Below are 25,950 nucleotides of genomic sequence, written 5' to 3'. Positions count from 1 at the left end.
AGGATATTAGGAATCTCATGAAGGGATATGAGTAATCTCATTTTATCTACCACAAGAGCATATTTGTAACATTGAACTCAGAATCACATGCCTTTCAAGCTGGACAAGAGTAGTGCACTGTGGAACAGAGGAAAGGAAAGGAAACTCATTCAACCTAAATTTTCAGGGTGAAAAATAGGATTTCATACCTGTATTCAGCCCCCCATCCTTTAACAAAGCTCATTCTTATGGTACACATTCTAGTTAGCTGATACACTGCTTCAAAACCCTGATTCACAGACTGAGCCAGAAGAGCAGCAAATTCCTGGTTGTTAAAGATCTTCAGGTTGCATCCTATGAAAAGAAAGAGAAGTCTAAGGATATGCAGCTTCTGTTTACTTGCAACTGTTACAAAGAAGTTTGAAAGGTGAAGAGGCCCTGCTAGAAGTTACCAGGGATGCAACACAGGCTTAAGTTTACAGGATTTCTCGATTAACACGACCTGCACAGCTCTCTTACCTGGTGGGATTTTGCACACAGTTGCAGGATGCCAGCCATATCTTTGATTGCAATTGGGGCTCTGAACAAAGATTGCGCTATCGCTTAAGCACTCAGCAAAAACTTCCCCGCCAATGTAATACAGACGCACGCCCCTTCCTGAAACAAAATTCACAGAAGTTTGGTTACAAAGTGACTCGAAGTGCTGGATGTAAAAAAAAACAAAACCCCAAAACTTCTTTATTTCACTAAGAATCAAGTTCTTAGCTAGCACTACAAAGTTGACTGGTTTTCTATCTATAGCACCATGACTTGTAGGTAGAGCAGAGTGTGGCCAAGCAGAATTCATCTCCAAGAACGTGTTGGATCAGAGAGCAATGCTATACAATATCTGTTATGAATAAAAGAAAATTCTGTGACTTAATGGCTTGAGACCAAGAAATCAAAACCAAAGGTCTTGTCAATTCCTGAAGTACTTCTCCACTTGAAGTCAGCCTTGGAATTGAAATAAGCAGCAGATTAAATTTTATTGCTGAATGTTGTACTGGTGTAAATACTACTGTTGAATATAAGGTAACATACGTCCCAAGAAAAGGAGCACAGGTTGGTTTCTTCACTAGCATTGCACATCCCCATTACCCAAGAAACAACCAGCTACAAACTCTCCTTCACCCCTGCCCTACACCAGTGTCCCAGCACTTGCCTTGGCTCTTGCTACAAAACCATTCATTTCTGTTCACACAAATTCAAAGAACTTCACTTAAATATATTATGCTTGCGGAAGTAAGATCCACAAACAGTTTCCATAGGCAAACTATTTCTAATAACTCTCTTTAAAGGGTTTTTTTCCACATTTACCATTTTGATTGCACAGTTTAATTATACAGAGTTCTCAAGCTCTGAAGTTTTACAATATAAAGCTGGTTTTTAAAAATGTTTTGAAAGTTTCAACACAGAAGAGGTTTCAATAAAAAGAAAAAAAAAAAACAGTGGAAAAATTTCTGATACTTTTAAAGTCCTCCAAAAAGTTAATTTTTCCCCCCAGTTTTCCCTCCCCACCATCACCCTTCTAGTAAAAAGTTACTGCCAGGATGATGTATTGGAGGAGTGCTGCACATGCCAATAATTGTTCCAAAGAAAAATTTCATATTCTTGTCAAATTAGTGCAGTTGAACTAGCCACGGCAATTCCACATTTTCTGGAACAGTGGCTCTCCAGGTCACATTACAAAAAAAACAATAAAACACAATTCCATATTTTAGTATTTTTCTAAAAACATCACTGGATTGACCTACTGCTCTCATTTTATATTTTCCAGCTATGCTCAAATTAAGCGATACAGAACTCAAAATTTGAAGTCACCCACATCATTTCAGTTAAGTGCCATTACTTTAAAGAAATAATTATAAGACTATACCTATGTGTCGTCTTGTCATTTCCACTGTGGCATTTCTGTTAACATTTGAGAGCAGGCCTAGACAGAATCTTTCTGAATTTGATGGGTCTGTAAAACCATCTACAGTCAGTGAAGGCTGTGACGCATGGAAGGTTTCTCCTACTCTCTGATTCAATTCGTAATATGCTATTGAACACCAGAACGCAGGCTCCGAATAAGTAACTGGCTGCAAATCTAGAAAAAGAAATAGAAAATTCCTATGATAAAGCATCCAGTGCTACAAAGAGACATGTATTAATGCAGAATAACTGAGACTGGCAATGGTTCATGAATAGGGACCTACCAAATTCACGGGCCCTGGCAGCCAATTGCAGTTGTAACACAGCCGGAGTCCCTGATTTCATGGACATATCATGGCCAGGGCCACCATTTTTAAGATGGAGCAAAGTGGGGCCCCACTGACACGTCTGACTGGCTGAGGGGCACTGCAAGTCCTACCGCTCCCAGCCACAGACTGAAAGCCCTACCTCAGGGGTGGGCAAAATACAGCCTGTGGGTTAGATCCAACCTGCCAAGTGACTAGATCTGGCCTGCAGCTCTTCGTGCAGCACTCCACATTGGGCCGTGCCTTGCCCACTCACCCTGGCCAGAGCCCCAGCAGAAGCTGTGCAGATCCCGGTATGGGTGCAGCCAAGTGTTGCTCTATGCCCTCTGCCTGCAGCAGCAGTTCCTGCTTTTTTCTCCCTGCCCCGCTATACTGTGCTGGGTGAGCAGCTGCAGGTGGGCGGCTCCTACCCCAGTGCATGAGGCTCTGACTTCAGCTCTGGGTTCCCTTCTGCTGGAAGGTGGCTGGGATATGGAGCTGGAGTCCCATGTGCCTGCCAGGAGCAGCAGTGTGGTGGGGCAAGAGTGAGAGGTGGAGGTGCTGCTGGAGGTGCAAGGAGAACAGCAGCACCTGGCTGGTTGCAGCTGCACTGAGAACAGCCTGCCAGAAGCTGCTCCTGCTGCACCACGTCTTTCCGGGCAGGCAGGCAAGCAGCTTCAGTGGGGCTCTTGCACTAGTGCCAGGGATTCAGCTTCAGCTCCTGGCTGTCTTCCTGGGAGCTGGAGCCAGAGCCCCATGTGCAAGAGCAGGAGCAGCTTCCGGCAGGCTGTTCCCAGGGCAGCTGCAGCCCCCTACCTCCAGCAGCAGCTCCTCCTTTTGTTCTTGCCCCACTCAGTGTGTGGCTCCTGGCAGACATGTGGAGCTCCAGATCCTAGCACTGGAGACTGGGGGCGCAGAACAGCACCTGACCGCGCTGCGAGCACTGGTGGGAGTGCAGCGTGGGCCAACCTAGTGCGAGTGGGCAGCGTTCAGCCCCATGCTGAGTGGTGCAGTGCAGGAGCCTGTTCAGAGTGGAGGGAGCCAGGGGTGCATGCAGCAGAGATGCACTGGGCGCACCGCATGCACCTCTAGCTCCCTCCATTCTGAACAGGCTCCTGGGACCCAGCCAGCCCTGCCCTCCCTCCCCTACCTCCCTAAAAGGGCAGGGACTTATGATCCCAGCCTCTCCCATTTCACTCCTGAACACTGCTCCCACCCACATACACACTCATAGGGAATTTTGTTGAGTTTGGGGGGGAAAGGGGTGGCGGTGCTGACCTGGGCCACGACAGCTGATCAAAACTCCCTATGAGGCCCTTGGGCCCAAATATTGCCCACTCCTACCCTAGCTGGAGCTGCCTGGCTTCTTAATTCAGTAATTATCACCCTCCTCAAAGGGCAGAGGGCAATAATTACTGAGTTAAACAGTTTTGGCTGGGCTTTTCCATGTTCCCCCTCTCCTCTTCAAGAGACAGAGACAAGAACTTTTCCTGCCCCTCTCTCTTCCCCCCCACACTTCAGGAGATGGCCAGTTTCCCTTCCCCCTCTGCCTTCCCTTCTAGGAGACAGATTTTTGCCAACTCTTTGCTGTTTTTTTTAACATAGCCAGCTCCCCACGCTTTTTCATGGGGAACTGGCTACTTCAAGGGAGACTGCTAAGTACACAACTTCCATGAAACTGTGGTTTCCAAAGGATTTGCAAGATTTTCTTCTCAGTAGCAACAGAAGAACCACCACACTGGATTGGGTAAGCTGTCTACCTAATCACCCAGTGACAGGCGAGTAGATAAGTAACACAAGCTTCACAAAAAAGTGTACAAGAAAATTCTATAGTAGTAAAGTTATGCAGGAGCTTGTCAACAGAAAATAGGTCCCTCTTTGTGAACCTACAATGTGTAATAAAGTTAGCACATGCCCCAAAACATTAATTTTTAGGCCTATTTTTTTTAAAGATGCATTTGTTTCAACAGTTCTGAATATTCTCATTACCCTTATAAATGGATTAATCCTTTTAGGTTCTTGGTCTAGTGGCAATCTCTATGACCAAACATAGATGGTGCAAAAGTACCCACCCATCTTACAGCCATTGTCTTCAACCGCATATTTCACTGGGGTTAATAGACAGGTTTAAAAGAAGGTAAAAGTATACATTTGCATACTTTATCATTATATCTGCAGTTTCAAAGAACAATGGTTCCAGTTTTTCCATGACTATCATCATTCTCCACTTTCTCTAGACCCTGTAATTTTACTATATCCCTTGAGACAGATAAGCAAAACTGAACCTAATGTTACAGACGAGGGGAGGGACACCCTCCCTCACTGGCCCATTATTCACTCTAGCCTTGAACATGCTGCTGCAAATAAAGGACAAAGTAAAATTTTATCTGCTCAAGCAACTGCTCACGCAGTCCATTAGGGCTTAATTTGCAGCCCACAGGCTCCCATCTGGCTACTGCTCCTCCTAGAGCTCAGGCTACAGCAGCTGCCATCAACGGGCTCTCCTCCGTCCTCCAGCTTCCACTTCCTGCCCATGTGATATGTGGTCCCCAGCCACAAAGAAGTTGGGACAGCCCTGTATTAGCTTTGAATTCTGTGAGGTCAAAAAAATGGGTGTTTTAGGGAAACCCCAATGTTGCCCTTCTGCAATTTATCAAACTGGAAGCTTTGGGCCATATTAAAACAAAAGAAAGGAAAAAGAAACTGCTTCTTGATGGGCAAAGTCCCAGACAAACTAGGACGATATGTGCTGACATGAAAAGAGCAGTCCCTTGGTTCTCCCTACTTCCAATTCCCTCTTACAATTTGGTATTTTCATTCATATTTCCCCTTCAGAGCTCTTTCTGGGAGGAGCACGTATTTGCATAACCACACCCTCAGGATGAAGCAACTGGGTCATGCCACATCCCACAGGAAACCCCGCCTCTGAACGCCACTTCTGCCTCAAAGCCCAGATAAAAGGATGAAGCAGACTGCATGCTAGTATTTGCTCAACATGCCCTTCCAGACTGTAAGTGGTCCTGTAAAGGTCAAAACTCCCTACAAGCTCATGCCATGGTTCCCAAGTTATTCTGGGTTTTTAGAAGGAGCAGAGAGACTGTGTTCTCATTAAGACTCATTGTAAAAACTAACCCCAGACCCAAAATGGTCAACTGACCACTTCCTGTGGATGACATCACTCTTTAGTAAAGGAGTGAGCCCTTACTACATCCCCCTCTCTCAGGGGTTAACTTGCTACACACTTAGTTACAAAGTGAACCTAAACAAAGCAAAAGCACTGGTAATTATTTGTTTAGACCCAACTAATTCACAAGTCTAATCCCTTTGGTGGAAACGAGGTGCATCCAGACCTAGTGTGGTAAACAGGTGGGATTTGGCAGAGATGTTCCCGATTCCTATGGAGAAGACCACTAGCCGTCTCCACCCAGTATGAATGATGGGTATCTGCCCTAGCCTGGATGGTGCCTTGGACCCCTGGCTCTGGGATCCAAACTTCCTGCTCAGGGGCAAGAGCAGATAACATGCCTTGAAGCATGCTGGTGTCATAGGTCTGTTTCTGGCAGTCCTTCATCTGTTTGTCTCTCTCATGAAACACCTGTGGATTGACAAGTTTTGGCACTTGTCATTGCTCATAATTGGGAGGGTTGTACGGAGTCGACGACTTCTAAGCAACTTGGGTGGACTCCACTCATGCTCCAATGGTGTTGAATGACAGCTCAAGAGTGCCTTATAGAGATCTTCATTCTTGTGAAGCAAATCCTTTGCAGTCTGCACCACACGTTCTGCTTCTCCATTACTACAGGGAAAATGTGGACTGCTGGTGACATACTGAAAGTCATACTGGGCTGCAAACTGCTTAAACATGGCTCCAGAAAATTATGGGCCATTGTCAGTTCTTAAAACTGAAGGTGTGCCATAGAGTGTAAATATACTCTTCAATGCCATTATAACTCTGCTGTGGGCAAAGTCCCAGACAATCACCATCTCTAAGTAACAGGAATAATCCATAAAAATGAGGTAAACAGAACCCTTCCAGTGAATAAGTCAGCCCCCAAAATCTGCCATGGACGATCTGGTAAATCAGCATGGCTTCACATGGACTGGCCGGGGTTGGGCACAAACCTTACAATTGACCACCCAGTTGTGTACATCATCACAGATGAAGGGCCACCATACTGCCTGGCAAGCCCTGGCTTGACACTTTGTAATGCCCTGCTGAACATCATGAATCTTCTCTGGGATATCCTGGCATAATGCGGAAGGTATCAGACCTCCGCTGTGGAACATGACTAAGCCTCTGACAACATGGAGATTAAGTCTCTCTTGCTGGTATTTTTCTAGTTCACAGTTTGAATCTTACATAAGGCCATCCTTCCAAGCAGCATTTCTTTATATATTGGCAAGAGGAAGCAGCTTCTTGAGCTTCCTGAGTTCTCATTTGTAGTGAAGCAGATATGGGTATCCCATCCTCAGTAACGTCCATGTAAACAGGAATATCTCATTCCTGGCAGAGTTCCTTCGGAGACAGTGGAGTCTGTAATGGTGCCCTAGAAAGAATATCAGCTGTTTGTAACAAATTTCCCAGGGTATGTGCTATATTGTAAGTGAGCTTCAGCATTCTGAGGCAAAATCGTTGGATTCTCGGTGGAAGTTCGTCTCCTAACAGAGACACAAGTGGCTTGTGATCAGTTTATAAGTAAAGGAAAGTTCTGAATCTCTCACATGTCCAGTAACTGCTAGTGCTTCTTTTTCTATTTGTGCATATCAAGTTTCAGGTGGAGAAAGTGCTCTTGACACAAAAGCAATAGGGGCCCAGTGGCCAACTTCCTGACATTGTTTTAACACTTCTCTGATCCCGGATGATGAAGCATCTGTTGCAATACGAGTTTCTTGTGTTGGACTGTACTGGGCCAGTTCATCTGGGTGAACTGAGTATATAGATCTGATCTCATTGAAGGCAGATTGCTGTAGTCGTCCCCAGAGCCGTATGTTTTGTCACTTAAGAGGTGTCTTAAAGGCTTTGTTATTGTTGCCAAGTTTGGCACAAAACAGCCCAAGTATGTGGCCATGCCTAAAAATCTGACTAGTTCGGGGACATCTCTGGGTTCTGGGAACCCCTTGATGCCTGCAACTTTCTATGGATCTGGCTGGATCCCATGCGGTGTAATCCAATGCCCCAGAAACATGAGTTGTAAAGTAGCAAAGGTGCACTTTTCATTAAATGTAACTCCAGCTTCTTGGAGTTTTCCGAGCATCTCATCCACTCTTGCACAGTGTTGTGCCTTGGTGGTCCCAGAAATCAAAATATCATTGGCATGGTAAAGAACTCCTTCTAGGCCATCCAATACCTGTCACATCTGAAACTGAAAGAATTCAGGAGCTGATGAGATTCCAAAAGGTAGCCATTTAAACCGGTAGTGTCCAAATGGGGTAATAAAAGTTGTTAGCTTGGATGCTCCAGTGACTAGAGGAATATGCCAGAACCCTGCCCGAGCACGCAATTTTGCAAAAACTTTGACTCCTGCAAATTGAGCCAAGCGGTGTTCCACAGAAGGAAGAATATGTCTGTCTTTCTCAGCCCACGTACTTGTTCAGCTATGTGAGGTCAACACATATCCTAATCTTACCATCGGGTTTTGGCACAACCACCACCCCAGAACACCAAAGAGTAGGTTCTTCAATCTTTGTAATGACTCGCATTTCTTCCATACATGTTAGCTCTTCTTCAACTTTGTCCATTAGTAGCAGTGGTACCCATCTTGGAGTAGTTAATGCATATGGACTGACATCAGCTTTTAGGCATATCCGATATTCACTTGACTTTTTTTTCCAGGCCAGAAAAAAAGTGACGGGTATTTGGTTCCATAGTACTGCTCAAAGGATTTCTGGTCTGCTATTTCATCTAGTCAATGGACAAGTTGCAGTGCCTGTATAGCCGGTAATCTAAGTAAAGGCAAAGTAAGGTTACCAGTCACAAACTTCCTAGTCTATACATCTCTGATTCAGTGTTGTCTTTGCATTAAAGGACCCCAGTACTTTGAGGGTAGTGTCTCCTGGTCCCCATAACTGTTTAGTAGGGGTAAGGAGAATCCCATCCCTATGTGGGCTGTAGTAAGAAACGGAGATAGCTGAGACTGCTGTTCCTATATCTATTTTAAATGGCATTGGCTGTCCATTGAGCTCAATTTCTGTCATCCAGACTCCTGGATCTGATGATGACCCTGTAACTGATGATGACCCTGTAACTTCATCTAGAAGTACTGTGCAATCCTCTGCATCCTGTTTTGTGACTTTACAGACTCTGGTGGTGGAGTGACAGCAGAATTTCATCCGCCTGATCTCTCATAGAGTAGGTAAGAGTACTCATTTGACAAGCTTCTGGATGTTTGTCCAGACCTGACACCTCCCTGAAGCGATTAAAACACCTGATCCACTGAGGCCACATTCCAGGGGATTGGAAATCAAATTGTTCTGGTGGTGCAACTTTCAGAGTGCCTGCATGGTCTCTGTAGCCAGCCTCATTGCTGTTCTGGGCTCTGCTGCAGGTAGAAGTGCCCAGCCCTTCTCTGCGGTGTATTCAGCTGCTGCTACAGTCAGATCCATCAGTTGGGAATCACCTGTTCAATTTCCTGTTGGTGGCAGGATTCTCCGCTTATGACACCATGTGTTATTCTGGGTTTTTGAAAGAAGCAGGGAGACTCTGTGTTCTCAATAAGCCTTTATTGTAACAACTAACCTTCAGCCCAAAATCGTTGACTGACAACTTCCTGTGGATGACGTCACTCTTTAGTAAGGGAGTTAACCCTTACTACTACAGTTCCTGCCTATTCCTACTCCAGCAACTCTATCCCTTGATTAAGGGTCAAGGTAGTTACAAGAAAAGACAGTTATTATGGAATTCATTATTAAATGTATAATTAAATTTCCTTCCCAAGAAGTCTGACTTTAGTTACCGTTCGAGATCCAGCCATGATTCTGCTTCCCTCTTGATTGCAGTCTATATTTTTTGAAGTGAAAGCAAGAAAGAGATGGACTTTATAATGATAAACATACAACACACAATACAGCAAGTACTTAAGTATTTGCAGCTTACCCAGGCTATGATTAACTGGGGAGAGAGTGCTGGGAGACAGCTCTGCTGGAGATCCTGTAGAAGCAGTGCACAGATTATTATTTTAAAGCAAGAATGACAAATTACAGAAGGCCATGCCTCACCAGGGCTTAGCATTATTTTCAAATGTTATTCTTGAACTTACTACAAACACTTCAGACATGGCACTCCAGACTAAAACAGGCAGTTATCCTTATTCAGTGCCAAACAGACCATGGGGCAAAATTCCTTCCCAGCCTCAAACATGGCAATGGGTCTGACCCTGGGCAGAGGGACAAGACCCTCCAGCCAGGAACGTCTGGCTTTGGTCCCAGCAGGAGTACTGAGACAATACAGTCAAAGTCCCCAGCTTTGGCTGTAGCCAAAACCCAATGAGTCTGAGGAAGGCTTAAAAACACCCTGACGTGTAGTGGGGGGAAGGTGGCAGGAACAACCAGAAAAGCCCAGAAAAGGGGGAGGTGTGGTGGTGGGGATAGATGGTGGCAGGGGCAACTAGCAAAGCCCACAAACATGGGAAATATTCATGACAGAACACAGACAAAGCTACACCTGGATCATCATTTAGCTTATGTAAACGTCATTTATTTTATATGCAGAAAACCAGAAGTCCTAGATTCCAAACTGGGGGGCGTGGGGTGTAAGCAAACTTCTATGGCTGCAGCTAACCCGGCTCAGCCTGCAAGTCATGCTTTTCAGGATGAATGCCTGTCCATCGCCTCAAGTTTTAGAAACAAGAGCTTAAAACCATGCAACTGTCTTATACAAGGGGACCACGGCCCGCGTGATTTTGGATGAAGTGGTGGAGTCAGCTCATCTCACTGTGTCAGAAGATCCCATCTCAAAAATCTCACCTTTGAACAGATGATGAAAAGATTAAAAAGCTTTACCTGTATCCATGCTTTGGTTCAACTGTTGGTCGCTTGTTTCTCCATCTTCACTGATATATCCTGGCGGTGGCGTTTCTGTCAAGAGGAAAGTCTGTTAGCACAAAAAGCAAAGACATGTACAAGCATTTGGCTTTTCAGCCCTTACGGTCAGCCCTACATACACACTCTTCAAACACTGATTTCAGACTGCACAGTGCGGGGTGCTCTTCACAGAAGGTGTCTGTTAGACACTTAGCCTTAAGGCCATGCCTTCCCTATACAAAACCTATGCATAATCTCGTCTCCCCTCCACCTGTTCAATAAGTGAAACGCATTGTAAAATGTAGTATGCAGTCCTTATTTGCTGCACATACAAACATGTTTGCATGTTGCTTTCACAGCAGCCAGGTGCAGAATTTTGCTCTGTTGACCGGCAGCTCTCACGTTTACTAAAGAAAGAAAGAAGCCCTTTGGGAACTTTTGCTGGAAAAACCAGCTAATTAAGCTGATTCCATGAACTTGCTGCAACTATTCTCCAATCAAATGCCAGTTCCCTTCTAAGATGACAGACAATTTTAACTAGTTTCCTAAACACCACAAAGCTTGTGCTTATTATCACCATTCCTTTTACGGTTTTGGAGTACATTTTAAAACAGACTGAAATAATTACATAACAAATTTAAGAGGGACATTGATGCTAGAAGTCAGGTTTAATTTTAAAATAAGAGCTCAAAAACCCAAGGGACTACTGTATTCCCCTTTCTCCAATCCCCCAAAAGGAATTTGTTTCTCACATAATTAATGAGTTACCCTACAGCAGCTCTGGAGTCCATTTCCTTCGAAACATGAAAGTGGTTTGATGTAAAGACACTATTATTGGCTTTTTCTGGTAAATTTACAAGTTAAAAAGATTATCTTTAGTGAACTATATTATCAAAATAATACACTTATGGTTAACACTGTAATTCTTCTAAAATGAATTACAGAGTAGAAATTCAAAAGGAAAGGTTCTTTGGGCTAGATGTTAAAAATCAAAGCCATATACCAATCCACAGTTGTGTCTGGCAAGCAAAGCAACAAAATGAGGCCTCATGAGGGCAGTTAATTAAAAAAAAGTGAATGCAATTTGTGAAGTCATGTAAAGCTAATATATGTTAGCATTAGATCCATTATGAATCTTCCAGAAATTACTGGTCTGTCACAAATAAATGTCCACTTTGTTCACATTAGGACTCTGACATTCTTTTAGAACTATACTCATTACAGCAGTTACAGCACAGTTAGTTTACTAGCCACATTTAAGATTAAAGCACAGAAGATTTTTAGTTTTGACATGTACTTGTAAGATAATAAAACATACTAATTTTGAGAGGCTATTTTATGCTGCAATGACTAAGTGAACTCCTCCCTTCTCTGATTAATTCATAGTAGTTGAGCCCACAGCTATGGTAAAGGTCAGTAACCATTTACAGTCTAACCTACCTCCTGTTTTCAGCTGCCAACCTTTTCCATATCTGAGATCTTTGTCTGAACAGAAGAGATCTCTCCACCTACATTATTATTAAAACCCATTTGTTTGGGTTGAAGTCTGAACACCAAAGCAACAAGAAAAGGAGAGCTGAAGTCTGATGTTTGAGAATCGTTATTTAAAGGTGAACAAGCTACTGCAGACTGGACTGCTGAGAGGGTGAGCTGCAATCATAGCATTTGCAGCACCTTCCAAAGAGACCACCCAGCTGTGAAGGGTCAGATTGCAAAGCTGCAACAGCATTTTATAAAATGAGAAGTTATGAAGTCTGCATCAAATAAGGCACGGGCTTTCAAGTCAGAACTACTTCTTTGCAACAGACAGTATTTCCCCAGCTCCTTGTAGTATACTAGGTGCTGCTGCAGCACAAGTTGGAATGGCACCTCTCTCAGCAAAGCTTCATAGGCTAGGGCAACGGGAGAGAAAGGAAGACTACTTCAGTTTGGGGAAAAAAGATGGACCTCCCCTCTTACTGGTGTATAGGACAAGACATTGAAAAAGAAAATTCCACAGTGCAAAGTTGAACACGGGGTGAGAGGGAAAAATGACCTTCTCAATCATGGCCCGTAGTTCAAAGTAATTTTGAGTTAAGGTGGCTAAAACAGCAACCTGCAAGCAACAACTACGCTGCAGGATCATACACAGTAGTCTACTCAGGCTTCATCATGCAGCAATCAGGTAGCTGAGGTTTGCTTGTACAATATTTGTGAAGCAAAGATTAATGTTGATGCAGAAAATGTATTAGATGACTGCTCCCCACCCCCCAAAGCATCTTGAATACCAAATAGGATACACACGTGCATGAAAACATCTCTTCTCAGGTAGTGTTGTGTCTAAACAAAGCTGGTTCAGTTTACCAGGAGAGCATGGGATTTTTCTTTTGTACAGAAAAGAATCCGTAGCAGTGTCACTCATTTTGAAATTTATGGGGATGAAGATGAAGCGCATCTTATTTGAATTTTCCAGTAGGTCTGTCTAGCCATTTGATCAATTACGAAGTTTAATCAAATCTCCATCTTTCATTTACCATCTGGACATTAAGTGCCAACATAAACAATACATATCTTTAAAAACAAACAGAAGAATACCTGGTATATAGTTGCTCTGTGGTTCTATCCCAGCTGGAAAATTAGTGTTTTCAGGAATGGAATGGGTATAGTCGTCGAGAGGAGGCAGTTCTGTTAGGATCTCAGTATGTCGTGGCACTAATACAGGAGGCAGGACTGGGAAGGTAGAATTCAATGCATTAGTGAGAGCCTGAACACATCCATTTTACTTCTTTCTGAGCTGGGGGGAAAGAAAACACCTCAGGCAAACAATTAAAGTACTATGCTTAACATAGTTTTAAGTCAGGTAATTAGTCTCAGATTTGTAAAATGCCTACTAAGAGCTATTCCATACCAGTCAGAGTAGCACACGGTCATTTGTGATTTCACTGTTTAACTATACCTAACCGCTAATGTAAAATCAAAACAAAATGAGTGGTTTTGTTAGTAGAGGTGCACCGATACATCGGTCCATATCATATCAGCATTAATAAAAGGAAAACTGACACGATAGGCAACTGGCTTTTTGCGCCTTATAAATGCCACATACATGCACGCACCCGCAGCATGCACATGGCCAGGACTGCAGCTTGGAGAACAGTATCTAGCTGGTAAGTCTGCTGGTGGAGGAGAAGGGGCGTGGAGGGACAGATTGAGGACCCTGCGATGAGGGAGAGAGTGGGGCTGATGCAGGGGCAAGTACTGCCCAGCCAGGGTGGGGTGGGGCACAAGACAGAGCTGCTGGTTTGTCCAGAGGGTGCAGGTCCCGCTGCTGCGTGCACCCCCAGGAAGGCATGTGTCACCCAGATCTGTGCATGGGCCAAGCTGCCGACTGTGCACTCAGGGATGGGGATAGGTCAGCTTCTTCTCAGCAGCCTCGCTTGCATCAGGCAGGGCAGGCTAGGCTGTACTGGGAGGAGGGGGCTACAAGGTGGGGGGGGTGGTTAGGGCCACCCAAAAATTTCCCACCACCACCTGCCCTGCTTGAGCACCGCTGCCAGGAAGAAGTTGGAGCAGCCCTAGTCCTAAGCCTGCAGCACACCCTTGCCCCATGCACAGATGCAGGGGGCCCATGCCCTACATGCATCCTTCAGGGGTGCATGCAGCAGAAGCCACCCCCCCCCCCACGACCACCAACTCTATCCCATACCCTGCCCCACCCCAGCCCCACTCCCTCCTTCACTGTGGGGGGCCTCAATCTGCCTTCCCATGCCCCTTCCCCCCAGCAGACTTACCAGCCAGATGCTGCTGGGCTGCATATATCAGCAATGAGATCAGTATCAGCCGATATACCTGGTCAATAAATAGGCCACTGGTATCAACCCAAAAAATTTTTAATCGGTGCACCCCTACTTGTTAGCAACACTCAAACTGTTCAATGTTTATATTAAATGCAGACATGTCTTTTTAAAGCATTACTAATTTACCACCACTGAAAACTGCTGAATAGTTGAACTGTTTGTGTTCTTAAAACTCTGTGCTACTTTTTTTATCCAAATATGACAGATTCAGTGAGGCAGCCTGAACAACACTTTTCAACCCACTTTTCCATGCTAAGCTGCATTAGTGAAGCCCAACTAATCAGAGAAGAGTTTGTTGGGTAAATACTGTATATGTGCTTCTTTAGAATGTCTAATAGCAGTCCTCCTACCTGGAGTCTCCACTCTCTGGTAGTGGTAAGGATTTACACATACTTCATCCTTTTTAAGATTAAAAGCATATTCACAGTTTTCAATTGCTTTAAGTTCATGATGACTGTGAAGATCTGGCCAACGCCACAAGCGGCAGTAAATAACATGCGGTAATCCTTTACGGTGAGATACTTGTAGACGGCCATCAAGAGACCTACATGGGAAAGATGTTGAAAAAATGTTTATAAGTTGCATTCTGTGTCTTTTAAAAAAAAAAAATCTAAACAAAAGAGTATGTTGGGTGGGGGTGAGGAATAGTTAAAGTGTATGTGGGGGATGATCAGAATTTGGCAGGGTTACAATAGGTAAGTTACATGCATGTTCTTGGCAGAGAACTTCAAATGAGAGAAACAAAGCAGCATCAGACGGACTATTATTTAAAGCAACTTAATTTCAGCAGAAGTTAGTGCCAATGAGTTTCAAGTTGATTAAAAAGCCATTGTACAGCTAAACATAACAAGAATACTTCAACCACAATTCTTAAATGTAGGAAACATTTGTAACATGACATACCATTAATAACCCTTCAGACTATACTGCAGCATGGATGCTTTTTTGCTTTAAGCACAGTAACTCCCACAGGATTGCAAATAAAATAGCAGCAGTTGGCTGCCCGTGTGATCCACACAGCAGTGTCATAGTGATGCAAAAAGCATGAACACATCTTTAAAAGGTGTGGCATTTATTGGCTTGACTGTTCACATACCTTGCTACCAGCTGAAAATGTTTTGCTAGTTTTAAGACAGACTGCATATGCTTACATAAATGCAGATGTTCATGGTTGTTATGGGATGGGAGACAAAAACCTCAATACACAAAAGCAAGCAAATGTGACATGAAAAAAACAAAAACCCTATTTTAAATTTGCCCATTGTTAACTACTGAAGAATTTTCCAACAATTCTTTTGTAGCACATATCTAATCCAGTTAGCAAGATTTAGTTAAATTTATGGCGTACAAAGCAATTTACAAAACACTTTGTAAGATTAGGCTTAAAGATTTAAATGTCCTAACCTTGTTCATATAAATACCAAAATACATTAAAGCTTGCATTTAACAAGTTTTCCCATTCTTTCAATGGCACTAGTATGGAAAAAGGATATGCCAGAATTAGGATTTCATTGGTCAAAACATCAGCTGCGAACATTCAGATTTTTACAATGGCAAGCAACTGTTTTAAAATGCTGTACCATATGAGGTCTAGGAAGCATTTGTGTATAAGTTTACTTTACAGGTAAAGCATCCCACTACAGACCCTCCAAATCCAATCCCTCCCACAAGATCTCTATGATGCGAGAGAGGGCAGAATATTCACCTGGTTTGTTCAGAGAAGCTGTAAAGGCCTGTTGTATCCCACTGATCTATCGTATTTGGTGTACTCAGTCCCCAAATTTCAGAGCAAGTGCTGTGCATAAATTGAAAACAAAAAACAAAAAAATTGATGTGAATATGGAAGCATGGTTATTCCAAATACCATGATGTAAAACATGGAAAAATGTACAGAATACTTCCTTTCACATAGAAGATAGAGCATTTGTAGGCTGACATATGAATTGGTATCTAATGCTATATTTTCTATATGAAGGAGGCCAGTCAAATGGAACAGGTGGATTCAAGGTAAATGATAATGTTTAAAAAAGGTGAACAAATTTTGCAGCTTAAGAAATCAACGTATTTCTAATGTCCCTTAAAACAGGCAAAACTTCCTCAGCCTGGGTTTAAACAAAGTCCAATTGTTAAAAAGAAAGGGGGGTTGTATATTTATTTAAGAGCTTACAAATTAAGGCCACGTGCATCTTACGCTGATCTGTCATTGCCTAAGAAAGATCATTTGTAGACACCACATCAGTACCAATCTAACATCAGCTTGTGGAGCCTTCCTTAGGGCATTCTCTACGAATGGGAAAATTTGAACTCCAAAACGAAGAATGCCCATTTTACTGTTACAATGTCTCCATTTACTGCTTCATTTCTGATTAAAGCATGGCCCAAATACTACTTTATTCTGCCAAGGGATACACCAACAGTTCTCAATAAGCATACCACGACAGCCCAAGGTGCCAGAAGATCCTTCCAAGCGTGCTAGAGTGCCCAGGCCCTGTGCTAGGAGTTAAATGGCTGCTCTTCCTCCCACCCAGCATACCACAGACAAGTGGCACCTGTGGCTGCTCTCCAGCCCTGGCAGCCCCTGCACGAACCACCTCCACGCTCCTAGCAGCATGGCCTGCCACACACAGGTGCGTGGATGTGCTATGGTTGTGACATGTTTTTAACTCATCTCTTCCCCACACTCCTCTCACACTCCCAGGCCCCGTGGAAGGGGCTGCAGATGGCATGTTGCTTTGGGTCACTGGTGTACGAGTCACCAGAAAACTAGTGCGGTGGGGATGAGAGCCCATGCCCCTCAGATACAGACCAAGGGTGGGGAGTGACAGACAATGGAAAAAGCAGAGCATGGTATAGCGAGTTCCTTTCCTGCCCTCCTCCTCACCCCCTGATGTCAGCAGGTCAAGTAGGTTAAAAATGAAGCTGTGGATGATGAAAATCTTTTGTGCCTTATGGTAAAAAAAGACAAAAGAAAATCCCAATGCCACAAGTGGTGGCAATGATCTGAAATTTGACCTTTAATGTTTTAGTAAAAAAGAAGCTAGCACCAGCTAGATTCTAGCTCAACGTCTCTCATCTGAAGGGCCTCCAAGTTCAGAAAAGTCACCGGGGGGGCGGGGGAAGTGCAACGAGGCTAAAAATGTTGAGAATCACTAACATATACACAATTAAGCAAACAGGTTGATGCAGCAGCTTGAGAAAAGTTCATCCTAAGACTTAATAACATAAGTAAGGAGTCATCGAGCCTTAACTCTTATATAGGCAGGGAAATCAGAGACTCCTATTCTGTAAAAGGCAATGTTTAACTGCTTTAGGATTACAGCAGTGCAAAAAAGTATTTACAGTAATATTTACTACCACTTTAAGTGAAAAGGAGACAGCTTTGAAAGCTGTGCAGCATGTGTTTGGGAACCAGGTATACCCAGCTGTATGACGGACCATGTTTCAAGCATTTGGGAAGTCAGAATCTGTTTGATTTTGTACAGAAATAGTATTTGGAATATATTGCTTTGAAGTGTAAAGTATGGCAGTTATGAAGGTACAAGCTGAAGGCTGACTGGTTGCTGTAGTGCTTCGAAGTTTTTAACACACCTTTAAAAAAAATCTTAGCTATCAAGTTGAAATCTAAGCTCTCCAATCTCATTTACAAGGCTCAAAAATAGTTATTTTAGAGCTCCAGATATTAAAATGAAGTGCTCCAGTGGAGAGTCAAAAACAACAAAAACACACCAAGCTGGGCAGGTTTCACTTGTGCGCAGATGGTTTGTATAAGCAGCTGTTTTGCACAGAGAAACCCAACACTACGTTTCATTCTCAGGCACCCTGCACCACTGCATCTCATTCAATTCACTGAAACCACAGGTAGGATCTAGGCCGGGGTGGGCAAAGTTCTGCAACCAACGTGTAAGATATTCGTATGCCAGGGTGGATGGCAAGGGAGGCGTAAGGGGGCCCGATCCTTGTTGTGGCAGCACAGCCTTGGCCCCTTCCAAGGTGCACGTGCCAAGCTAAATGCCGCTGCATGCCGTGCTCTGGCACGCATGCTGGAGGTTGCCTATGCATGGTCTAGGCATTGTAAAAAGGCAGTAAAGTTAGAAGAAACCTGTATCAAGGTGAATGTTTGAGTCTGGTAATCGTCTAGGTATTTCACAAATGAAATTCTACACACGTGCTAGAGACAAGGTTAAGACCTTTAATGGTGCATCACCCCTGCTTGTAAGTTAGTTTTCAAACCCAAGCATGGATTTTTGATTGGTCAATACAACTAAACAAAACGTGCTGCACATTACCTGCCAACACAAAAATCCAAAGACAGAACCAAAAAATCCTGCTAGCATTGAGAGGTGCCTCATGCAGGTGGAACAATGCTTCAAAATTTACACTATGTCAGACGAGAGGCTCCCAAAATTTAGTATATGCATCACCGCAACATGCAGGCTCACAACACTTGATCCATTCACTCCATGGAGAGTATACCACATACACTAATAAAAGTTTGGGAGTTTCTGATTTAAGCCAGGTACAGACATTATACGTTTACCAGTATAAGTGATCGGAAACCAGTCTATGTCCATAACAGAAGTCTGGGGCACAGACTGGTTTAAAAATGGCAGAACCCAGTCTAAGATTTGCACCTCCAGCCCCCAAAGGGCGAATGCATGCTGTTTGCTGATGATCTAAACTACGCGGCTTACAGAAAAATCACATAACTTAGCCTGATTCTGCCATGGGCTTTCTGAATGTCTGTATCTAGACTCAGACCATGATAAACAGGAGCAGTGCTTTAGGCCATTGGTTAAAGAAAGAATTCTCTGCAACTGATTCAAGTCTCATACTGTCAGTTCATCATGAGGCCCACAAAACACTTTTTTCTAATCTCAGAAAAATGGCATTCCTAAGTGATCACTTAATGGGGAGCCAGAGGAGGAATGTTTTTATTTAAAAGACAGGAGAGCAGTTAAAAAGGTTAGCAGGACGAAGCATCGTTTGGAAGGTGCACAGTGCACTGTAGTGTTACTGCCAGAGGTTAGGGCACATAATTGCATGGAACAAAGGCGCTGCACTAGGATTTTTACCTCAGTCCCAGCAATTCATGACTCGCTGCCAATTTATAAGCCTTGGTGGCATCTCATATATGGACAAAGAGATTCAATGGCAAATCCTATGTGAAACCAACCTACATGAGCAGTAAAGTGGGGAAGCTTCCCCCTACACCTTTGCTAGTGTTCACTGCAGCAAATTCAAGTTCTTTCCCCTGGATCTTCCCTTTTTGCTTGGGCACCAAGAAGTTTTAGGACAGGTCATGACAAGAAGTGGCCCAATAAACTAAGTAAGATGCGAACTGTGAGCACCTCTGTCCTATGTAAATGATCAAATAAAGTGAAAAGTTCCCCCAATGGCTGGAACAAACACCATTAAAGAGACTGCTAATTGCACAGAAGCAAGATTTAATAAAAATCTGAAACTATTTGAGCCATTAACACCCTGTCTTTTCTGTTAAAGCATAATGCCACTGCCCACAAATCAAAGCCGCAGCATTTCATTTTAAACCTGCATTTCTAAGGTCAACTTCCTGAAACTTTTCAGGATGAAGAGTAATAGTCTCAGTCTCAGTCCACAAGGAATAGGCTGACGGCTATCTGTCCCACTGGAGGCAAAAAGGAACCTTTCACTTTGTTTCTGCAACAGTGTTATTTAAAATGAGTGGTGACTGAGTATTGCACAATTAATGACATACTTGTTTCAGCTATTTAATTCGGCTCCAATGTCCATATGTTTCAGATGTGCTGTGGTTCCTCTTTTCCTCTATCCTACGTGTCCCCCAAGTTAGCCAGAGGGGACCAAAACCACAAAAAAAAATCCCTGAAAAAACTCTCTCCTACAGCCTCCCCTGCCTTGCAACAAAGAACTGATGCACAGCATATGTCAACATAGGATCTTATGTCAACATAGGCTACAAGCATGCATTTTTCAGAAATTCCACCTATTTTTCAGAGTTATATGGCCCGATCTATGAGGAAGGGTTTTTTTCAGTTCAACTGAAAGGTACAAATTTACACACACAAAAAACACAGGACCCCCCCCCCCACACACACACCTCTCTGGGTGTGAACACACCTACTCCAGTAAACCACTGCTTCTCTTCCTGTTCACTGTGTCACTTAGGAAAGAGTTTAAGCTAAATCAAATTGGCACTTGTTAGAGTATTCACAATGGGGCTAAACTGGTAAAAGCTATCATGTATAGACAGGGCCCTGACAGTGATCCTAAGCAATGGTGCTATAACTAGGCAAAACTCCCTGTTTTTCAACAGCTAGCTGGATTTTAGGAAAGACACAAACATGCAGAGTCTCTAGTCTTCATGAGGAAGGAAAAAAAAAAATACTAGGACTACTCCTTCTGTTGAATGGCCTAACACATGTCCCAAGCCTCCCCGGAAACAGTTTTAAAGGGAAAAAGTCAAAGCACTGAAAAAACCACCTATCTCAACCACACAGGTAAACCTAGCCCAACTTCACCCTGTACACCCAAGCTTTTGGAATGATCACATGTGATGAATAAGTGACCAGATACCTCCAGTTCCATCTCTCACATATCCAACAAATACTGGTGGTGAGCTTCAGCTGCCTGAAGTTTCAGGTACTGCAAGTGGTACAAAAGTTGCCTCTTCCTCTAAGCATAGCAGTGGTATTTACTGGCACCTTATGCATGGAAGCAAGAATCCCTAAATGGAGCTACTGCTGTGCTACCACATGAAGCACACTTTCAATTCTTCTTCTGTTCTGAAGTTAAGAGTTCCAAAAAGAACCTATTTTGGACAATAAATCCGCCAGGCCAAGCAAGTGTTGCAGAACATTTCCATAAGTGGGGAAATTTCAGGAAAAGGCAAGAAGATGATCTGCGTTCCAAAAACGAGGGACAGAGATGGAGAAGACAAGAAAAACTCTTTATACAGGCTGTAGGGGAGCATAAGTAGAGACTACCCAAAGACAACCCTGCATATTTAGAGCTGTATATCCTGTATAAAGGACCCATGTATTCTAGCTCTAGCCCTTTATTCCTGTAGAATCAGATAAGGCCATCACCTATCCTGGACGTGTAAAAAGGAAACACGGAGGAAGAGGCTCTCTCGGGCACTAGGTCTCCGATCACTGTGCAGTGCTGCTGTAATACAGGCAGTCCTTGGACGTACAACACAATTGGTTCCTGAAAACCACATCTTAAGTCGAAACGTTGCAACTCGGAACCAATTTTCTCATAAGAAACAATGTTATAAATTGGGGATTGGTTCCTGAACGAAGGCCTGATACCCGATTTTCACCAAAAATACTCCAGAATTTTGTACCCAATCAATTATAGATAAGTAATACAGCTACATTAATGTATTTAAATCATAAATAGAAATCATATTGATTTGGAAGGACTTCTTTGGGGTGATTTTGCTGGACTCGTCCAAGCAAGTTTGGACAGATGTTCTCCAGGGAGATGAGCGACACAGTGAACTTGTTCACTGGCGTGGTGTCACATTGGATCAAGCGTTGTAAGTCGAAAGTGACGTCATAAAGTTGAAAAGGTGTCAATTTATAAATGTTGTAAGTGCAAAACGTTGCGACTCGAAATGTTGTAAGTCAAGGACTGCCTGTACACAGAAACAGCTGAGAAAGAGGAAGAGTGCTGAACAGAATCCAACCTGCAATAAACAAAGCACCTTTTCCGCCCTCGCTGGATCTACTGTTACCGTCTTAACCTTATGTTGAACCTTCAGTCCTTTAATCTTGTTAGGGTTTTGTCACTTTAAGCAGCAGCTCAGCTAGCTGACCAGCCAGCTGGCATGAAAAGGTTGCAAGCAGTATCCTATTATTCCCCAAGTCACGTCACGAAGGCAGAGGTTCACAGCCAGGGTGCACCTTTGGATGCCACAAGCATCTTTCAGGAAGGCTGCAGCATGGGCACCATTGCCACCACTTCTTCTCATGTCCTGGCAATAAACCAGATGTTTTTCCAGGAGCGTGCACAAGCAATGGTTCTTTCCATTGCTGCAGCAAGGTCCTCCTTCATACAGTTCTCTCCAAGGAGCTGGCAAACAAGCAGGTGCTCCATAGTCTGTGCTTCACAGCACTTGCATACATTCATATCATCAGAGTAGCCTCATTTGATTAAGTTTGTTACCTCCTATTTGGCAATACCCCAAATTGCCATCAGTCTATGCATCGCCAGGACACGCAAGGTTGGCCAGTCTAGATCAGCCCCTCTGGGAAGCAACTCCTGGGTTCCAGGTCCATTTCAGAGCACCTGACTGCACATCATCTTCCCTTTCATAACCTCAGTTGCACCCTGTCAGCCACTGCGCAACTGCATCATCCAACGGCATAACACTAGTCACAAAACTCTTTTGCGTGTGCTTTAAGCCATTTAGTTACTTGCGTGTGAGCACAGAGTGGATGCCTAGGGTTTTGATCTTTCTTTTTGGCTTGCAAACTTAACATAGCCACTGTGACCAGACTAAACAACCCCATGCACCTCACGTGGAGGCAGCCTTTCCAAGTCTGACTGCAGCACCCTGGTCGAGAACCACAGAGGTAAGCTGAGACAGTGCAATGGCAGTTCTTAACAGTACTGCCAAATTCAAAAGATTTACGGAGGGGTTTCCTGAATCTGAAAAGGTTGAGAACCACTGCTCTAAGGGCTTGTTTCCCCAAGGCAAGGGGTAAGCTTGCATTTAGCTCAGTGGCTGCACAGAGTGCCCTAAATTCACAACACAGTTCTTACTACTGATTAACTGGCCAAATAATACTTTTTCTTTAAGCAATTCAAAATAGAAATATGAAAAATAAGCAGTTTACTGCATATTAAGGTACCCACACCTCAAATGATTACATACTGTTTCCGCAGGCTGCGCTGCTTCTCATACCAGCAAGAATGACCCATCCATTTAGAAGTGTAACTCCTGGTGATCAGGATTGCATAGATGAGATACCGCCTCCTTGTTTAAATGGCAACGCATAGACTGATGACCATTCTTGTTAGGTGGCCATGTGAACTCTGCACTCACAACAGCTAATAGTATCACCCTATAATGCTATCATGTGCTATGCATCCAGCAGAAGTTTTCATCTCCTCAGCTTCTGCGATATGAAGCAGGAACAAAGGAGATTTTTTTTGTACAGACCTCCAGTACTGCTTACGATGCCTGTCCATATCATGGAAAACTGGACAGGATTTTGTCACAGGGCCTCAGTATCACAGCAAACAGCACCTGAGCCTGAAATGGACTCTGATGAAGAGTCTGAAAGCTAGTTAATTCTTGCTATGCAAGAGTCGTGCCAAAAACTAGGAGCATGAGAAGACCATGACAGGCTGCTGGATACCCAGCTGCCCAGACTCGGGGGAGGAAAACCCTCTTGCTGGTTACTCTGGAAAACCAGTCATACTGGTTGTTACTACTGAAAATTAGACATCAAAGCAGCAGCTGGTCTTTGCTTTCTCCAAGTGGACAGTGCGATCCTGGGTAGATGTGATCCACACCTTTCTTCATTTCACCACTTGGTCCAGGATGATTACACCAAAGAATAGAGGAGGGAAAATTATATTATATAAAAAATTTCCCTCCCTCCTTCCCACATATAAATCTATATAGATTTATATAAATCTATAAATCTATACATATATTTTCAGCTGCAATTCCCCATTTCCAGTGCAACTCCTTCTTCCCGACTTCCTTACAAATATTGATTATTCTTCTTACTTGGGGTGGATTACATCCAAAAAAGAAAAAAACCTCAGAGAAGCATTTTATTAATTATAATGCACATTAGGAAATGTTCAAGAATGCTGATCAAGCTGAGATATAGTAATTAAGGGCAGAACTTTCAAAGAAGGAAAGCCTTGCATAGGGAAAGTACAAAGCACATTTTTAGTATTACAAAGCTATTAAGAGATTTTTTCCCTCCAGTAAAAAGCCTTAGCACCAGTGCAATATATGAATTCATCTGACACAAGACACAGACATTAAGGCACCAGCAGCGGTAGACATTGCAGATAATTACCCTGATATTAAGGGGGAGAGGGGTTAAGACATGGCAAAATACTTCCTTCCCCACACACGCAATGTAAACTTCTCATGTCTTTAAAAGATATAAAATAAAAGTATAGACATGCTCTGTGCTGTCCCTACCCCTCCTTAAAGGGTTATGCCGTCTTCTCATTCATTCCCAAAAGGGTAGCTAGGCCTGACCAGGCCTGAAGTGTCAAATGAAACCAGTCTATGAATAATTCATATCTTGCCAGACACTCTTTAGCTTTTTTAAACACATAGTTTTTCCACTTCCTGGTCACTTAGCAGGTACCCAACCTTCAACCTAAAGACAATCTGCAGAAGAAGTGCAGATGGAGTTACAGCCTACCATCAAAACATATCACTCACTTCTCCAAAAGCAAGCCACCCAGCCTAATTGCACAGTGCTAGATTGCCCAAATCCCCCGCATAGTAAAGAAGCACAATGGATTTTCTATGCATCGGGGCTCCATGGCAAAAGGGGAAGCAAGGCGGAAGTTACTCTCCCTAAACTGTCCAATACCAGGAAGTGTATCAGCATAACACCTCCACACTAGAGGGCAAGTTTCCTATGGTAACATGGAAGGTGAATGGAAAAAAAAAAAATGCTGTTTCCTATACTCTGTAGCATCTGTTTTGGGGCAGAACAGACCAAGGACAGAGTAAGGGAAGTCTGAAGGTGAACAGAACAGGAGATGGGGCTGGCAAACTTATAGAATCTCCAAAAACTAAAGGGGGAAGGGAATAAAAGTGATTTCTCAAGGGTGAGAAGTAAGACAAATGCAATACCACATGGCCTCACTGACCTATGAATTGGCAGGAAGAGGCAACTATAGCCACACAGCTGGCCAGATCCTTGAAACAGCTTAGGAGACTTGTTTTGTTTTTTGTTTTTTTTAAAAGGGAAAAAGGACAGGGAAGAGGCAGATAATGGAGATCACCGATAGACACTATTCACAGCATCACTGATCTAAGAAAGTCTCAAGCAGCAGTTCCTCTGATCTTAGTCGGGTCCCAGTACAAATTTTACAGGACATTACGTAGGTCTGCCCAATTACAGCTCATTCTTAAAAAAAAGAAAAAAGTCACAAAACACAGATGAGGAACCTCCAGGAGGACAATTTTGAACTTTGAAACTCCAGTGGGGGGAGTGATCCTGCCAAGATATTCCAGTCCCAAGACAAGCAGACAGAAAACCTTATGTAGTGCTGCAGTCTCCTGGGCTTCAATTTAAGTTGTTCAGCTGCATCAAGACTGAAGCGCTTCTGGGCATAACCAGAAGCTAAGTGATAGTGTCTATGCAGATTGGGTGCTGGTAGTATTTGCTGAACAGTGTTTTTCAGTATGATTTTTAATGCTAGGCATCCAAAATTTCCTCTTGCGCTACTGCATTTACAAATAACCATTCCTTTCTTTGATTCAACCCATACCTTATATTTAAGTTGGCCAGCTTTACAGGAAACAATATTTTCTTCTCACAGGGAGGTGATAAAAATAACTTAGTAACTGAGATACTCAGGTAATACAGTTAAGTACATAATAAAGAGCCCAGATACACTTCTTAGAAATGCTGTTAAAATATTTCATAGATTTCACAGACATTAGGGCTGGAAGGGACCTCGGCAGATCATCGAGTCCAGCCCCCTGCCCAAAGGGCAGGAAGTCAGCTGGGGTCATAGGATCCCAGCAAGATAAGCTTCCAATTTGCTCTTGAAGGTGTTCAATGTAGGTGCCTGAACCACCTCCGCTGGCAGACTGTTCCAGACCTTGGGGGCTCACACAGTAAAGAAATTCTTCCTTATGTTCAGCC

The 25,950-nt window shown here is 43.4% G+C and overlaps 1 protein-coding gene across 2 annotated transcripts in view; it reads right to left on the bottom strand.

Moving 5' to 3' along the window:
- The window catches only part of SMAD2 (SMAD family member 2), a 66,321-nt gene that overhangs the window by 7,265 nt on the left and 33,106 nt on the right, over nucleotides 1-25,950 (bottom strand). The window contains exons 3-10 of one of the 2 annotated variants that reach the window (XM_019531790.1): nucleotides 15,795-15,884; nucleotides 14,440-14,633; nucleotides 12,831-12,965; nucleotides 10,236-10,310; nucleotides 9,331-9,384; nucleotides 1,895-2,107; nucleotides 499-636; nucleotides 189-333 (exon numbers count right to left, since the gene is read on the bottom strand). In XM_019531790.1, the coding sequence (XP_019387335.1) occupies nucleotides 189-333; nucleotides 499-636; nucleotides 1,895-2,107; nucleotides 9,331-9,384; nucleotides 10,236-10,310; nucleotides 12,831-12,965; nucleotides 14,440-14,633; nucleotides 15,795-15,884 (1,044 nt within the window). The remainder of the gene's footprint in view (nucleotides 1-188; nucleotides 334-498; nucleotides 637-1,894; nucleotides 2,108-9,330; nucleotides 9,385-10,235; nucleotides 10,311-12,830; nucleotides 12,966-14,439; nucleotides 14,634-15,794; nucleotides 15,885-25,950) is intronic. The other variant, XM_019531791.1, reaches the window with a different exon arrangement.

Source organism: Crocodylus porosus, unplaced genomic scaffold (genome assembly GCF_001723895.1).
Source record: "Crocodylus porosus isolate Cpor-Errol unplaced genomic scaffold, CroPor_comp1, whole genome shotgun sequence".
NCBI lineage: Eukaryota > Metazoa > Chordata > Crocodylia > Crocodylidae > Crocodylus > Crocodylus porosus.
This window is presented reverse-complemented; position numbering and strand designations above follow the sequence as displayed.